The sequence below is a fragment of the Salvelinus sp. IW2-2015 genome, linkage group LG18 (assembly GCF_002910315.2).
Source record: "Salvelinus sp. IW2-2015 linkage group LG18, ASM291031v2, whole genome shotgun sequence".
In the NCBI taxonomy this organism is placed as follows: Eukaryota; Metazoa; Chordata; class Actinopteri; order Salmoniformes; family Salmonidae; genus Salvelinus; species Salvelinus sp. IW2-2015.
Window position 1 is genome coordinate 15,354,111 of NC_036858.1, and position 18,386 is coordinate 15,372,496.

The 18,386-nt window shown below is 41.3% G+C and overlaps 1 protein-coding gene across 1 annotated transcript; it reads left to right on the forward strand.

Moving 5' to 3' along the window:
- Window positions 1–15,971: 15,971 nt before the first annotated feature.
- si:dkey-197c15.6 (putative nuclease HARBI1) lies at window positions 15,972–17,799 on the forward strand. Its single transcript, XM_024008681.3, has 2 exons — window positions 15,972–16,831; window positions 17,167–17,799. The coding sequence occupies exons 1-2, from the start codon at window positions 16,138–16,140 to the stop codon at window positions 17,571–17,573; spliced, it is 1,101 nt and encodes a 366-aa protein (XP_023864449.1). The 5' UTR covers window positions 15,972–16,137; the 3' UTR covers window positions 17,574–17,799.
- The last annotated feature ends 587 nt before the right edge of the window (window positions 17,800–18,386 follow it).

Consider the following 18,386-nt stretch of genomic DNA (forward strand, 5'->3'; position numbering starts at 1 on the left):
GACTGGCAGCATATGGGACAGATATAAGCACAGGTCTGAGAACAGTACTTAGAGGGATTAGAGACTGACAGGACATTAGATACTTAAGATACACTGATTTGGGGACAGAGTATGTATGTATAYGTCACAGAACTCTAATAATAAGTAGTAGTAGAGTAATAGATAGGTAAGACAGGATTCCAATTCCTTAGTCTTGACTGCCCAAGTAAAACTTGGCACTATTCTTCACTGCAGTACTCCTGATATTGCTTGCTCAACAAAAAATGCCAGGAGCACTTTGAATTTAAGAACACTGCAAAATCATATCAGTGCTTTTTTTTGTGTGTTTACTGCATGTCTTGCAGTTAGAAATTGACTATTTCAAAGGACGATATAAAGATATAGGAGAGTTGAAGCAAGAAAGAAAGATACATTAAATAACTTGAAATGGCTTATTTTGACAAATGAACCAGAAAAGAAACCCAGTAATGAGATCTAACCAACAGTCATCTTAGAACTGAGGGAGATTCCAGCAGAGAAGCACTTCTATTGTTAATTAAGCGATCAGATTTCAGCACCATGGACAGCAGCACTGCATGGGACGGGATAGAGTCTCTACTGCACCCACAGAGGGGGGGAAATAGAGAATCTTAAACTATCTGCATGGAATAGATAGACCAATGTATTGTTGAGGGATCACATTTCAGCACCATAGACAGCAGACATTGCTGTTTTCCTATGCATGGGACGGAATAGGGGTTCTAGTTGACTCTAGTGCACCCAAAGTCCAAGGGGGGAATTATATATTTTTTWAAACCTGCATAGATAGATCAATGTGTTGTTGAGGGATAACATTTCAGCACCATGGACAGCAGACACTGCTGTTTTCCTATGCATGGGACGGGATAGGGGCTCTACTGCACCCAAACCCCAAGGTGGGGGGAGTATAAATCTGGAACTATCTGCGTAGTCCAAGGTATTATTGAGAGATAACATTTCAGCACCATGGACAGCAGGCACTGCTGTTTTCCTATGCATGGAATCGGATAGGGGCTTTACTCAACTCTAGTGCACCCAAAGTCCAAGGGGTGGGGGGTGGGGGACAAAGAATCTTGAACTATCTGCATAGAGCAATGATTACTTTTTAAATCCCTATTCTTCAAAATGCAGTAAAAAAAAATACTTTATGTAGAGTTGGGGTTTATTTAGTTACTATTTGGTCATAATTAATAGCCTACATGAACAACAACAAGTTGTCAACATTGCTAAATGCTAAACCCTATCCAGCCAATATGTTTTCTCCGCAATACAACCATATGGGGAGAACATATTGATTTTAGCGTTCTAATTAAAGTAATGTAACCATTCAAGAGAATTAATGACGGAATAGAAAGCAACTTTACTAGAACATCAATAAACCTTTCCTGTGGAAGTGATTACCTATGTTTAAACATTATAAGTACTTGAGATAAATGCTCAATGCTCATTGTCAAAGGAAAATGTATATAGTAGGTCTGGGCTTCGTGTTAACAAGATAATTGGGTGACTTTTGATGAGTTTCGTCTCAAGACGCTGGCCAGTGTTTGGAGCGCAGTATATTGAAGTAGCTACGCACCTCTCAACTGCAACAAAAAARRRRGGGGGGGGGGGGGCTATGGGGAGGAAGAAGAACTTGTGCTCAAATGGGGGGAGAAAAGCGAGGGACAGAGAGAGAGAGACGGACAGACAAAATAACTGGAGAGAAAGAGTGGTAGAGATGAAGGTGATCAAGAGTAAAGCGAAGGAGGGGGCTCTTTCTTTATCTCAGAGCTATACCTGCCCTGGCCACCGTGTCCTGCGCTCCACAGCTACTTCTCCCCTTCACAAACGTACACACACACTTACGCACGCACGCACACACACACACAGGCTCACCTGGCTGAGTGTGAGCACTGCATACAAAAGCATTCAAAAGCATTGCAAAAAAATATGAAGTCAACGATTTAAGGGAAAAACGCTGCTTAATCATAATGAACTTGGAATGAGAGAGAAGGGGAGGTCAACGATGAGGTAAAAATAGAGAGAAAGAAAGAGGTAGAGAAAGAGAGAGTGCACTGCTCGTGCACGATGGCTGCACTGACGCTAATATATATTAGCAGAAACACTGCAGCAAGAGGGGGAGGGAGCGCGGGATTATGGGGCGCATCGACTGTGAGGTACCAGCAGAAAGGAACAGGGGGAGGGGAGAAGACTGTGAGAGAGAGGAAAAGCAGAGAGCAAGGGAGAGGAGGAGAGAAGCAGGGAGGAATTTGGTAGGAGTGCTGACTGCGCGGAACATGAGCGTYGTGGTTGGCGGAAAAAGCAAAACCCTTTCCCAATTCACAGAGAGAACGAGAGAGAGTGTGATAGAAGGAGGAGAGAGAGGCGGTGGAAGAGGAGGGGGTTGGTAGAAAAAGGAATGGAAGGAGAAGAAAGGGAAAGTGAGGATAAGGCAGGGGAGGTAGAGGTGACGTGAGAGTCATTTGTGTGAGAAGGTGGGATGGATGGAGGAGAGAGAGGGATGGAATAGAATTATATGAACAATGATGGGAAACATGAAAGAGAGGCAATAAAAAGAGGGAGGGGAAAGAGAGAGAGATGATAAAGGGCAGGGGATGAGAAGAGCGGAGGATGAGGGAGAGGGAGAGGAGGAGAGAAAAGGTGATGAGATAGAAGAGGGAGCAATCTTGCAGGGGTTTGGTAATGCCTGTAAAGCATCTGAATGGAAGTGAGGAAGGAGAGAGAGAGAGGGAGGGGTAACGAGGGAGCGGGACAACACTTAGTGGGGATATACAGCAGGGTGGGAGGAGGGGGTGACAGACAGAGTACATTAAGAGGAGGGAGGGAAGGAGGGACAGAAGATGGGTAAGAGGAATAATGAGGGGAGAGAAAGACAGACATGTATGTGTACAACTATGCTGAAGCGCAAGGGAGAAGGTGGGCTGTGGGCTGGTGTGTGTGTGTGGATTTTTTTCCTCCACCACCCATCTCCTCATCAAAGGATGTACCACAAGGTTTCTCGCTGTTCTCTCTCTACATCTTTACCCTCCCCCACTTTTCCATCTCCCTCACACTCCCCAGTACTGGTGAGACACCATCAGGAGAAATGTAGGCACTGCAGCAAGAGGAAAGTACTGCAGTCACCTCCCCTTTTAGTGCAGTGTCACCGTATGATGTCCTCTCCCTCCGACTGTCTTTGTGTTTAATGGTGGAACTCTACATTCTGCTATTCTACTATCGGAGAAGCAAGAGAGCGGTGTGTGGGTAGTATTTGGGGGAAACAAGAGATGAGAGACAGTATGAATGAATTTGTTGAAAGGACAAGAAAGCACTGGCGGGAGAAGACCGGAGTGAGCAGAAGAAAGGAGATGAGAGAAGAACAAGAGAAACAAACGAGAGAGAGAGAGAGAGAGAGAGAGAGAGAGAGAGAGAGAGAGAGAGAGTAATATACACTTAGAAAAAAGGAGTCTTTGACAGAGACAAGGGCTGATGAAAGAAAAAAAGGGTTGTTTGTTGAGTGAAAAGATACAGGGACAAGCCGAAGAATGCTTTATCGTTTAAGGTAGAACCTTTTTCAGAGTATGCAATGGGTCACGGGATTAGCAAAGAAACACAAAGCCAAGGTACACTGAGACAAGGGCATCGTAAGGAACGATCAGGCTAGCTTATACCAACGACCAATTCCCTAACCAACTGTGCATTAAAAAAGACAATCAATTAACCGTGCATGAGGGAAATGGACTCTGGGAAATCTCCCAGAGGCCCTAGCTTATCTACCCGGCGACACCAGTGCAGCAACCTCAGGGGTGCGCCACTCATGACCAATCCCCATGTAGAACCACAGCATCAGAGGAGCCCCGAGCCCCTAGGGCAGTGGTTCTAGTGCATATTGATAAAACTAAATCACCCTCCAAAGGATAACTCCTCTTCAACCCTTCAGGCTTTGTTTTGTAATGAAAGACTCCATTTTGAAAGATACCCTGAACAGTGGTTATCTCCTCTTTAGCAGGCTGGAAATGAATGATTAATATATGAGCTTGATTCAGGAATAGACCCAGGGACAAAGGACGGAGAAGCTGAAATAGAGGATTGGACATTTAGAAACGGAGCTGAGCAAAAGCCCTTTGGGTGCTGAGCCAAATGTCCTTCAGAAAGGGTGTGGTGACTTAGTCTTGTGTGGGAGGTTTCGACGTAAACAAATAAGCGGTAACAGCAGCAATTAGAGATTCAGCACTATTCAAGCGGACAGCAACGGAATCCAAATCCCGAAGTCCAAACTCTGCATCAACATGATGCTGACCAATTGTCCTTCAGACATAGTGCTGCCCAAAGCTAGGGGTCAAGTCCACAGTGTCTAGCTCATAGAAATATAAGCCTAGCATTCTGTAGCACCCTAATAATTGTGTCACAAATAATTATGTCACTAGTTCCTCACCGTGTACTTTGCATTGTTTGCGGCTCTCTGTGAAGCAGGGCTCCCTTGCGAAATAGGCATTGGTCTCAATGGGACTTCCCTGCATAAGTAAAGGTTCAATGAAATAAATAACGGCAAAGTCTAGTGGGTGGACACATTTAGCGTGCCATAGTAAATGTGTAGGGACTGGGGAGTAAGAATACCGAAGCATTCTATATGGAGAGAGRATGTTATAGCACCCCTTGGTGGGTAAGAGGATAACACACCAGTAACAGTCCAAAGGGCATTAAGAATATGCCAAACAGAGTCTTGGTCATGTTCAGTAGGATCGAAATGGAAGAAAGCGCTCTGAAACTGAGTAAAACGAGGTGGTACTATTTGAACGTATCCAATAACAAACGCTTGTCTTCGTTTCCTTACGGTGTGGCCTAATGAACACAACCCAGGTGTGACAGAGAGAAAAGGGAGAAGGATACGGTGCTGTTACCAGTTTAAACATTAACTGTCGTCATTTCGCAGGGGTGCTTTTATCCAAAGCAACTTACAGAACTGTGGACATTGACAGTGACATTTATATTCGGTATATGTGGCCCATCCGGGAATAAAACCCACAGGYGTTGCTAGCTCCATGCCCTTACAAACCCACTGAGCCATTATCTCATTAACCCACAGCTCAACAACAAGGGATACAATTGGAGGATCATGTACACCAGAGTTATATCCAACCAAAACATTATAGGACCCCCCCACCCCCATGCTAAGAAATGAGCATAATGACMGTAGAGTTTGAACTTTGAACCCTGTACCTCATCTGTCCCTCACGACATTAAATCTGGTCMGTTTTTTAATTAATGACACTGGCATTCATGGCTCATTACAACCATTAGAAGCCTAAGGTGGAGTGATGGGGGACACAGTGTGAGTCACATTTAGGAATGGAATGAGGAGTCGTACATTACCGCTCGGGGGCCCTGGGTCTGTATTTAAAAAATGTCTGGGAGTAGGAGTGCTGATCTAGGATTATGTCGTCGTCGTCGTCCCCCCGTCCGTCCGTCCGTCCCAGTCCATATAAATTGTATTAATTATGGTTTAAAAGGCTAAACTGATCCTCTGAGGCTCTTAATGAATATGGGCCCTGACCTTTGAACCGTCTGATGATTATAGGCTACTAAAGAGAGGGGAGGTGAAGAAATGAGAAATGAGATGTGAAGTTTAACCATTGAAGTCAGGGATGGGAAAAGCAGTAAAGGAGTAAAATAGAGAGAAGTTAACGGAGAGAAGTACGGGAGAGAAATTGCACATGTTAAGAGTTAAAGGTGAGGGATAAAGTTATGATTTAATGAAAAAGAGACAGGTTAGAGTTAGGAGGAGATATGTGGGGTTATGTGATGGTTTTGGGATTGAGTTAGAGAGGCATTTGAGATAGATTTGGGTCACGTTCATTAGGCACCAAATGGCAGAAAACGACTTGGGTTTGTCMAGTGAGAAACCCACATTTCCCGTTGTGAACGAACACACCTAATGAACACGACCCCGGTTAGAGCTGGAGATGAGACAGATTTAGGAAGGGTGAAGAAACGTGGGAAAGATGGAGATCTATTGTTTGAGTTGGATATAGATAAGAGTTGAAGAGGTAGTTAGTTAGAACATAGCCTGGAGTAATATATGTAATACAATCACAGTTAGTTGATGGATTATACTTCTGGTCTGTTACGTATTGTTGGATCTATTACCTATATGTCTAGTAAATTTATAAATAATTGTATAACATAGACTGTAAATTGGGTATACCAAGTTATACAGTATTATATCAACGTTATATATATACACGAATATAAACCTTTGATACATCTCGTTGTTCTAAAAGTAGAAAGAGGTTTTCTGGGTTACCCTCTATATCTATAGATGCAGCTGTAGATTGATAATACAAAGGGGGGAAAGCAGAGGAGGCAACATGAAGAGTCCAGAAAGTGCAGAAGTCAGATGGTAGCCCAAGCACAAAAAGAGCCTACATACGCTCATGAATCAAAGAAAGTTTACTACTAGGAAAGAGAGCGATATGCAGAACTGAAGACAGAGGACAGACTTTGTGCACACAGAAACAATGGAGTRAAAAATGTGGATGGATCGTTGGTTGGTCAACTTGACAAAATGATCCAACTATTGATGATGTGACTGGATAGGACGAAGAGTGTTTAAAGAAGAAAGAGCATCTAGTCTAGACATCAAACTGACACTATTGACTTCCTGTATTAGGTGGTCCCTTAGATGCCATGCACATCCTTCCTTCCTGTCGTCCCCCCCCCCCCCCCAACAGAGCTATATCAAACCTCCATTTCAGGCCTTGACACTTCCCCTGTGCTACCCATTTACACATGCACACACACTGAATGACACGGACACTCAAACACACTAGCAAAACAACAGACGGACAGGCACACCCACACTCAGACAAAAACACATCCCTTTAAGAGACATGTAACTATAAAGACCTACTTACCGGTCTAGGTGGGGAAACGCCCACCTCATATGTGCAATGTTAGGTTATAATCTGACATATATCAAAGTGTAAGTAAGAGTGTGGGGGCTATGTAACACTATCACTAAGTTAGTAGAATACTAATATGTTAACCCAGTGGTGAGCTTTATGTTTAGCTATTTGAACACATAGTACTGATTTACTGATTGCTCACCTTGTTATTGAATAAAAACACCCCTCGTTTGCATTAGGTCTGACAGTGGAGAGAACAATACCTGTTGAACGTAGACGCTCTGCCTTTATTTTTGGCCGGTAAGGCTAGATGATTTGCTAATAAATAGTGTTTAATACATGACATCAATTCACAAATACACACACACGATCAATACTCACTTGCTTTTGTTTCGGGTTCGTTTCGTGTGCGTGCGTGCGTGCAAGAACACGCACATTAACTCACAAGATCAATCAAAATGTAGTTTTCTTTGTAAGGTCGTTTTTTTTGTTGTTGTTGTATGGTTTCAGAGAAAATATCCATGCAGTGTCCTGTCGGCTTTCAGATGACAGGGTCTCTTTCCGAATAATAATAATGAGACAAAATAGGAGTGTCTGTTGTTGAAAATGACGTTTAGTTATCGTTATTGTCGCTTATTACTTCTACCTAAGATCATGCTGACGACATTATATTACTCTCTCGCATTCAACGAATCAGAATTTACAAAGAAACTGTCTCAGGCTATTTTTTTCTCGGTTTCGATGCCCCTCTCCCACCTCTGTTATTGCCCAAAAAATAATTCCCCGTCTTTCCTATAGTGACTACGCTTCTACGCGCAGGGTGTAGCTACCATTCAATTCTTTCTAGATCTCCTCCTCCCAATGTCACAATGGAGATATTGTATAGCCTGTAGACAACTCCTCTCCCTATTTCTTCGCGCGCACGTTTCTGTCTCTCTGTTTGCTTGGAGGAGCGTCACCTTCTCCACTGTCCCCCCCCCCCCCCCCTTTTTTTTTCTCCCGATGACACATGTGGGCGGGTTAGAGAATAAGGGAGAGGGTGGGGGGGGACCCAAATGAATATAGAGGCTAACTTGTGATACGATTGCAATGACCTTTCTTTGAAGAAAAAAATTCAACCAAGAAGAAGACAATGGGCTCACGACTATGAAAGCGTCCGTGTAAATAGGCCTATAGCCGAAAAGTAACCTGTATTTAACATTTTACTCACACATTTACATGTTCGCTGGCACACACACACACACACACACACACACACACACGTCGTGATATGAGGGGGGCAAGAGGATAGCTGAAAGCAGCATGCAGACCACGGAGAAAGAAAGATAGTTAAAAGGGGGAGTGGAGCGGGATCTAGAAATGGAAACACAACCTACAGTAGTAGTTTGTTACATAACAGCACAACAACACTGAATATCTCTGATTAGAATGGAATATCTTCCATCTGTATCATCCTATAGGTTTGGTCAATGCAGTAAATGAACCTATGCATTTGTAAATGCTTTTGAAAATGTATGAATCAATGATATCTTACTAAAACGTGTTTGCGCCCTCTCTTTGATTGGCATGTTATATAGCCTATTTACTTACGAAGTAGGTGACTAATTCAAAGTTGTGTTATATCATTTTGGTACACTTGACTTCTTGGCATAAGTATACTGTGCAATATACATATGCAATGTATGACACATCCTACTCATTGGCACACCTCATAACCAGAAGAAAACGTTTTGTGCATCAAACATCTCACCTGGTTGTATTTGGTTACAGTTCAACTAAATGAACAATTCATATAAACATTGACGGACCTATCTGCCATATTGCTTCTGATTTGTTAGGGGTGGAGAACGCACGTGTTTCTCTCTGTCAGCATCTCAAAGGTATGCTGAATGGCACTGCAGAAATAGTATTGAAATAAATCTATCCTCCATGCTTCTCTGCTATACTTGACTACTGTCACCATGGGGGCTGATAGCAGTTGGTGTGATTCAACCTCTGTCTCTGTGGAGGACTGTCTATGACGAGCGACATACCATCTTGGCTCGTGGAGACATCATCTGGCCATGTTAAGCGCTGCATGTGTACTGAGGCCAAACGTTTGTCACATCGCGGATGATGCGTACAGTAGGTGGATGATACTTCAGACAGTGTTTATAGCGGATGAGGGACCTCATGGACCCATACGGAGGACCCTAACTTGGGTGCTGAAGACCTCAGGTAAGCCAGCACAATGTATTTGGGGCCTGGTAGAATAGAATGATATCATTTAAATGATATAAATCTATTCTATTCCATTTGATTATATTCGATGTTAATCTCATATATGAATTTTCTGATCTGTTATATTATTCTATACTGTTCTATTCTAGCATAATGTTCCCAAGTGTAAATAACAGGCATCACATATCATGTCTAAAGCAATGCTTTGGTCTGAATTCTGTTCGATCGTGTAAAATAAATTTTTGGGGAGGACCAACAAGCTGATGAAGAAAGCTGGGAAGTTCTTATTGAAATCCAAACAAACGATTACAGTGCCTATTTAACGTATTCACCCCCCTTAGACTTCTTCACATATTTTGGGGTTACAGTTACAAAGTGGAAATAAAATGGATTTAATTGGGATTTTACTCTGTTATGGCAAATTGGAGGATGGGAGAAAAAAAAATGATGTAAAGAAAACACTAATATCTTGATTAAATTGATATTGGCATATTGGGACCCATTTCATCCAAAAAGTTATACTTATGACTCATTTGTCCATAGAACATTCTTCCAAGCCTTGATGATCCTCCAGGTGCTTCAAGGTGCTTTTTTGGCTAATTTGAGTCAACCTTTTGAATGAGATGGGTTCCATTATGTCTGGCGAAAACCAAACACTGCATTCCACAGTAAGATCCTCATACCAACGCTGAGGCATGGTGGTGGTAGTGTGATGGTTTGGGGATGCTTTACTGCCTCAGGACCTGGACGACTTGCCTTAATAGAAGGAACCATGAATTCTGCTCTGTATCAGAGAATTCTACAGGAGAATATCAGGCCATCCGTCTGTGAGCTGAAGCTGAAGCGTAGCTGGGTCGTGCAGGAAGACAATGATCCAAAACACATTGAAGTCTACATGAAAATAGTTCAAAAGCAACACATTTGAAGTTATGGAATGGCCTAGTCAAAGTCCGGACCTAATCCCAATTGAGATGTTGAGGCAGGACTTGAAACGAGCACTTGATGCTTGAAAACACACAACTGTTGCTTCGTTAAAGCAGTTCTGAATGGAAGAGTGGKCCAAAATTCCTCCACAGTGACGTGAGAGACTAATMAACAACTACAGGAAGCATTTGGTTGCAGTCATTGCAGCTAAAGGTGGCACAACCAGTTACTGAGTGTAAGGGGGCAATTACTTTTTCACACAGAGGAATTGGGTTGTTGTATAACTTTGTTTATTAAATCAAATGTATATACTCAGGTTCCCTTAATCTAATATTAGGTTTTGGTTGAAGATCTGATAACATTCAGTATCAAAAATATACTAAAATAAAGAAAATCAGAAAGGGGACACATACTTTTTCACGGCACTGTACAGACTATTTGCTAGACTTAGATTATTCAAGACATGGATGTCAACCCATTTGTAAATACCAGGACAAATAGCAGGACAAATTATACATTATTAATAGGTTATATGTTGCCAATTCACTAATGGTCACATACTGTACTTTTGTATATACAGTTGAAGTCGGAGGTTTACATACACCTTAGCCAAATACATTTAAACTCCGTTTTTTACAACTCCTGACATCTAATCCTAGTAAAAATTCCCTGTCTTAGGTCAGTTAGGATCACCACTTTATTTTAAGAATGTGAAATGTCAGAATAATAGTAGAGAGAAGGATTTATTTCAGCTTTTATTTCTTTCATCACATTTCCAGTGGGTCAGAAGTTTACATACACTCATTTAGTATTTGGTAGCATTGCCTTTAAATTGTTTAACTTAAGGCAAACATTTAGGGTGGCCTTCCACAAGCTTCACACAATAAGTTGGGTGAATTTTGTCCTATTCCTCCTGACAGAGCTGGTGTAACGGAGTCAGGTTTGTAGGCCTCCTTGCTCGCACATGCTTTTTTAGTTCTGCCCACAAATTTTCTATGGGATTGAGGTCAGGGCTTTGTGATGGACACTCCAATACCGTGACTTTGTTGTCCTTAAGCCATTTTGCCACAACTTTGGAAGTATGCTTGTGGTCATTGTCCATTTGGAAGACCCATTTGCGACCAAGCTTTAACTTCCTGACAGATGTCTTGAGATGTTGCTTCAATATATCCACATAATTTTCCTCCCTCATGATGTAATCTATTTTGTGAAGTGCACCAGTCCCTCCTGCAGAAAAGCACCCCCACAACATGATGATGCCACCCCCGTACTTCACGGTTGGGATGGTGTTCTTCAGCTTGCAAGCATCCCCTTTTTTCCTCCAAACATAATGATGGTAATTATGGCCAAACAGTTCTATTTTTGTTTCATCAGACCAGAGGACATTTCTCCAAAAAGTACGATCTTTGTCCCCATGTGCAGTTGCAAACCGTAGTCTGGCTTTTTGATGGCGGTTTTGGAGCAGTGACTTCTTCCTTGCTGAGCGGCCTTCATGTTGATATAGGACTCGTTTTACTGTGGATATAGATACTTTTGTACCTGTTTCCTCCAGCATCTCCCCAAGGTCCTTTGCTGTTGTTCTGGGATTGATTTGCACTTTTCGCACCAAAGTACGTTCATCTCTAGGAGACAGAACGCGTCTCCTTCCTGGGCGGTATGACAGCTGCATGGTCCCATGGTGTTTATACTTGCGTACTATTGTTTGTACAGATGAACGTGGTACCTTCAAGCGTTTGGAAATTGCTCCCAAGGATGAACCAGACTTGTACAGGTCTACAATTTTTTTCTTTTGATTTTCCCATGATGTCAAGCAAAGAGGCAATGAGTTTGAAGGTAGGCCTTGAAATACATCCACAGGTACACCTTCAATTGACTCAAATGATGTCAATTAGCCTATCAGACGCTTCTAAAGCCATGACATCATTTTCTGGAATTTTCCAAGCTGTTTAAAGGCACAGTCAACTTAGTGTATGTAAACTTCTGACCCACTGGAATTGTGATACAGTGAATTATAAGTGAAATAATCTGTCTGTAAACAATTGTTGGAAAAATGACTTGTGTCATGCACATAGTAGATGTCCTAACCGACTTGCCAAAACTATAATTTGTTAACAAGAAATTTGTGGAGTGGTTGAAAACGAGTTTTAATGACTCCAACCTAAGTGTATGTAAACTTTCGACTTCAACTATACTGTATTGTGTATTTGCTCCTACAACCTTAAAAATACATTATTGCATTTTAAAATACCTTTTACTACACTCCTACAAGAAAGTGTACAAAGCACCCAGAAATGTCATATCTCTGTTGGAGATTTTCTTTTTAAAGGAACCCTATTACATATGCTGTGCTCCTGTGACAAACTGACACCATTTGGGATAAAGTCTGTGCGATCATATCCTTGTGTCTAGGAATTTATAACCATCCATCTCTATGATTATGTACATTGGGAAATGTAAATATTGGTGACCAATATCAAAGAAAGTTTTGTAACTTTAGGTCTAATTGCAGCAAAAAAAACATGTATAGCTATAAATTGGAAAGCGTCATCAATGTCACTAACGAACTGGAGGGCTGCACTATGTTGTTACACTCAAATAGATTCCGTGTTTAAACAAATTAAGCAAAAACCTGGAAAACTTACATTGACATTTCCAAACAGACATAATCGTGTTGGATTTCGATATGTATATGTGTATTGAAAGGAGAGGCTACTGTGTCTTTTTGTGTGTTCATGGACAGGTGTGGACATGTTGTGGTGTGTATCAGCTGTTGTGGGTGTGTTGTTTTTGTGTTGTTTCTGTTTGAGTATGTTATTATCTATAAACACAAACAATCCTTAAGATGAATGACTAATTTCAGGCAGAACACACAAAATACAAATTTCAGGTTCCAGTTATGTTGAAACGTGATAGTCCAGTGTTCATGTTGGTAATCAATAAAGGTGAAATATTTTTCTTCGTGATTGTCACGTTCTGACCATAGTTCTTGTGTGTTTTGCTTGTTTTAGTGTTGGTCAGGACGTGAGCTGGGTGGGCATTCTATGTTGTGTGTCTAGTTTGAACTGTTTCTATGTTTGGCCTAATATGGTTCTCAATCAGAGGCAGATGTTTTGTGTTGTCTCTGATTGGGAATCATATATAGGTGGCTTGTTTTGTGTTGGGGTTTGTGGGTGGTTGTTTCCTGTCTCTGTGTTTTCTCTGCACYAGCTAGGACTGTATCGGTTTGCCACTTTTTGTTATTTTGTATTTGTAAGTGTTCTCTGTTTATCGTTTAATTAAACATGTTGAGCACTGGCTACACTGCGTGTTGGTCCAATCCCTGCTACACCTCCTCGCTGCCGTTACAGTGATGGAGGCTTAAAGGGATAGTCCGGGATTTTCTGAATTAAGCCATTTTTCCTACTTAACCAGAGTCAGATGAACTCATGGATATAATTTTTATGTCTCTGAGTGTGTGCAGTTTGGAAGAAGTTGAAGGTAGCATATTGTTTAGCTTAGCGCAATTGCTGGAATTTCAGTTGTGGGTCAAGGTGACCCTTAGGCCTATATATATTAGGGGGGGAAATTGAAAGGCCCAGTGCAGTCAAAATTTAAAATGTTCTCTGTTTTATACCAGTGTTATTTCCCGATAGTTGCTGGTTGAAAATAAAGTCTAAACAGGACCTTCTAAATTGTTTTGTTTCTTGCTAAAAAGCCATTTCTAAAATCTGCATAAAAAATGTGCACATTTTTGTGGTGTTTCCACCAAACGGATAATTTGCGAATAAAAATATGTGCGTGATGACGTTTTGTCCACAAAATTAACTTTTTCACTTAGGTTTAAACGTACCAAATAAAAATCTAGAATTCAATGTGTTTCCGTCACATTTTTAACTCTACTGATAGTTTTGTCCCCCCAAAAACTGTTGCCTTATATAGCAAATGTGCCTACTCTAGTTTTGGTGCGTGCGCCCTAGTCAACAGTTCGCAGATACAGTGCGGGTAGGCTGGTCTACATGATGAGATTACTATAGATATGAGCAAGAATATTTTTATTTGTCAAACGGCAGTCAAGCATCGATCATCATGTCACCAGAATAAGACCCTTGGAAATGTGCATCAAGATCACCGTGCACTTTCCCCACCCTGTGAAGTTCATCAGAACTTATTTCATCTGCAGCCTAATAAACTGCATGGTTTCCTGAGTCGTAGTGGGAGGACCACACAGTATGTCATTGCGTGACTCCAAGTTTACTTCGATATCATGGTTATTATATCAATATTTGGTAATAAAGGCGTTTCCACCGCCATTTCTCGCATAATACATTTTACCGACACAAAAAAGATCCCAACATGTCGAACGAACAAATGTTCTTTCGGAATTTATAAAATTGTACCGAAACTTCCTGTTTCCATCAGAGCTGTCGTGATTTATTTTATACAGTACGACTTTACTCGCATAAAACCTGGATGGAAATGTGGTAAGGTACTTAATAGTTACCCAGAAATATTTGAAATCAGCATAATAACAGCTGCACTGGGCCTTTTAACAAAGCATTTCGGAGGGTATCATGCATACCTTAATAAGGTAGGCTACTAGTAAATATTGGAGTACGTAGTTATATTAGGCCATCTAATGAAAATAAAGAATTCCGGTATTGGAAGTTTTTGAGGTTCATAATGCAGGTGATTTATGTGTCTTTGTAATGAAATGACGGGGCCAAATCTGATCCATACCTGTAGGTGGCATATATAGACCCCTTTCTGTGTTTGCAAACATTGCCGCATGAGGGCGATCCGCGCAAGTTAGTGGCAGAACAAAGGGGAGTTCTTATAGAACGGCAGGATTAGAATGACATTTTAAGGCTCGTCTGAATGTCCTGCTTAATATAATGTTTGTATCATCATCGCAAATCATTTATTTTGCAAAGATCACAACCGAATATAATCTTAGGGACTGTTCATGCAAGAATCAAAACATAAGCATATGAGAACCCAAAACAGTTTTTTTTAGGAGTAATAAAAACGTAAATCTAGGCTATGTTGAAAAGGCGTAGATGACGATGGCTTTCTTACTGCCCCCAATAGTCGGTCAGTGTGCCGTGTACTGGAAAGGGGTCTATATCTACTCAGAACGGCGAGGCACGCTACATCTCATTCTTACATATTGATTTTGGTTTTGATGTATTGAGAGGGAAATGATAAGGTTTGCCATATTTTCATTTAAAGGTGATATTCTGAATTTGGGAATACAATATATGATATATAGTGGTGTAAAGTAAGTAAGTAAAGAAAATATGTACTTTTTACTCCTATTAGACATTATACATTTTCCCTGATACCCAAAAGTACTCGTTACATTTCGAATGCTCAGGTAGGACATCAATATGGTCCACTTCATGTAACGCGTTGTCACCCCTACTGCTTCTGATCTGGTGGATTCACTAACCATAAATACAGCATTTGTCAATTAAATGTTGGAGTGTGCCCCTGGCAGTCTGTACATTAAAAACATAAGAAAATCGTGCCATCTGGTTTGCTTGCTATACGGAAKTTTATGTATAGCATTTACTTACTAAATTAGTAATTTTTCCACCACTGTACTTAAGTACATCTAAAACCAGATACTTTTAAACTTTTACTCAAGTAGTATTTTACTGGGTGACTTTTATTTTTACTTTAGTCATTTTCTATTAAGGTATCTTTACTTTTACTTAAGTATGAGAATTCAGTACTTTTTCCCACCACTGATTTTATCAATACATTATTTTGAGAGTCTGTAAAATACATGTCATACTGTACATTTGTAGCAAAGGCTTCTCGAGCCCTCCAGCCCACAGATGGCGGTGTRCCCATTGGGTCTACCCCTTTAAACTGCTTTACGACCATGTCCACCAATGAAGAAGATTTACTTCCTTCCTTCCTCCACCAGGTTTTTCATTGTTTACAATCGTTCGGTGCAAAGAAACGTGTGTATTTGAAGCTTAACATGAATGAAATGTGACATGTTTAGGACTTAGATAAGTATCTAGCCGGGATGTTCTAATTCCATGCCGAGCATCCAACACGGGTTGTTTCTCTGCAAACATTTGCCTGTTAGTCTAGCCTAGACATGGCTTTTGCTCCCGCTGTGTGGTTAGCTGCTCAAGCAGAACTCTACGAGGACGACGAAGAGGCCGAGGCAAACAACTTCCCAGAGCCACAGAAAAACTACTTGGGCGATTCCAATGATGATTATTTATTTGAGAGGTTCCGTTTAACTAGACCTTGCATAAGTTTCATCACGGATTGCGTCAGGCTCCGGATGAAAGCCACGCTCCAGCAAATGAATGGACCTTCCGTCGATGAAATGGTGATAGTGGCACTGGACTATTACGTAAATGGTATTTTGTCAACCAAAGTCGTAGATATGATTCAAATGGAGCAAATGGAGATTCACGAAGTCATCAACAATGTCTCCAAAGTGTTGTCTGGTATGGTCAGGGAGTTTATCACTTTCCCGGCGAATGGTGAGGAACGAGCAAATGTGGCACACGAGATCAAGAAAATATGCGGGATTCCGACCTCCATGGGCATGGTGGGATGCATGCATGTCAAGGTGAGACCACCTCAGCACGACAAGGAAGCTTTTCGGAACACAATGGATAACCACACCGTCATGACCCAAGTCATTTGCGATTGTGAAGGGAATTTAATGAGTGTTGAAAACTGCTGCGTTGGCAGCACACCAGAGCAAACCATATGGGATATGTCGGATATTGCCCAGCAACTAAAGCATGGAGCACATGGGACGCATTGGATCATTGGTAAGCTAATTCTACACAGGAATGTGTTTTATACATTTCTTATGACTAGAAATACTGTGCAGACCCACTAGCCACCCCTGTTATGAAGGGTCTCCAACTCCTGGTCCTGGAGCTCTATTAAGTGTACAGGCTGTTTCAGCCCAGTACTAACATCCGTTTTAAACAATCAACAAGCTGAAATCAGGTAAGTTGGCGGTGGTCTGGAACAGTTCTGAGTGAGTTAGACCATAAACAGTGGTCTGACTTTAGGTGGGTCACTCCGTCAGTGTTAAAAAAGTCTGTTGTGATTCACCAATGTTCATACTTGCCTCTTTTTTTTTTTTGATCCCACAAAGCCGGAAAAGGCTATGCGTTGAGCAGACACCTCCTGACGACCGTTTCGCCAGCCAAAGAGAAGGCGGATCGGCGGTTCAATGCAGCCCACGGCATGATCCACTCGGTCCTCCAGAGGACCATCACCTTGGTGAAGAGGCGCTTCAGGTGCCTGGCCAATCTGGGCCACGTGCAGCAGAACAGTCTGGACAAGAAGGCTGAGATCATCAAGGCCTGCTGCGTCCTGCATAACATCGCTAAGAAGTTTTCGGTGCCTGCGCTCAACGGTACCGTGCTAGAGACCATGCACCCGGCCGAGAATCACCAGGTGCCGGTGGTGGAGGTGCCTAGCTACGCCGAGAAATCCAGAGCTGCCATTATCGGCATTTATTTCTCGCATTCCTCCGGGAATGACGGCGTTTCAGACTGAGGACAATGGACATGTTTGTATAAAATGGTTGTTGACATTTGGGTTTAATAGGAGGTTGGTTCGGTCCCTTATTATAACAGTTTGTGAAAATAGGTGCTACTGGATTGACAAAAAAATATTTTATTTTATCACGCTTTGTGATACATGAAAACCAAATGACAATACTATGGGTTTATCTATTTACATGTTTTTATACATTGTCAATAAATGTCAAGTAAAAATCGAATCCTCCATGAATCATTTGAATTGCGATTTAGAAATTGATAGGCTAAAATGGACATTTATTGAAAACACAAGCAGCATTGAGTATTCTAACACAATGATTTAAAAAAGTACCTACGTGAATGTGAAGTGTGCTGAATTCTCCTGAACATAGCCAGTGAATGATTACATGCAATATATGCTTAAACATTATGTACATGTGAATATATTTAAATAAAAATCTCAACATACAGAAGAAATTAGCAAGATTAAACTTTTTGTTTTTAAGTCAATCACATTGGTGCAATTTTCACAAGCATGTGGTACATTTTCACAACTCAAAACAGATCATCAAAAAGGCTCATGATTCAAATCTAACATTTTCAATTGACTGATTACAACAAACAAATTCAGTCACTTGTTCACTGCACCAAATCATTCTTTCAATTTGGATACCTATTCAGTCTACATTGAACAAAAATCGAAACATGTGAAGTGTTCGTCCCATGTGAGCTGAAAAATAAATCCTACACATTTTCCATACGCACAAAAGTCTTATTTCTCTCAAGTGAGTGAGTGTTTCTCCTTTGCCAAGATAATCCATCCACCTGA

Coding starts and splice junctions, on each gene's coding strand:
- si:dkey-197c15.6 (XM_024008681.3), top strand. CDS start 16,138: ATGGCTTTTGCTCCCGCTGTGTGGTTAGCTGCTCAAGCAGAACTCTAC. Junction 16,832..17,166: donor TGGGACGCATTGGATCATTG/GTAAGCTAATTC, acceptor GATCCCACAAAG/CCGGAAAAGGCTATGCGTTG.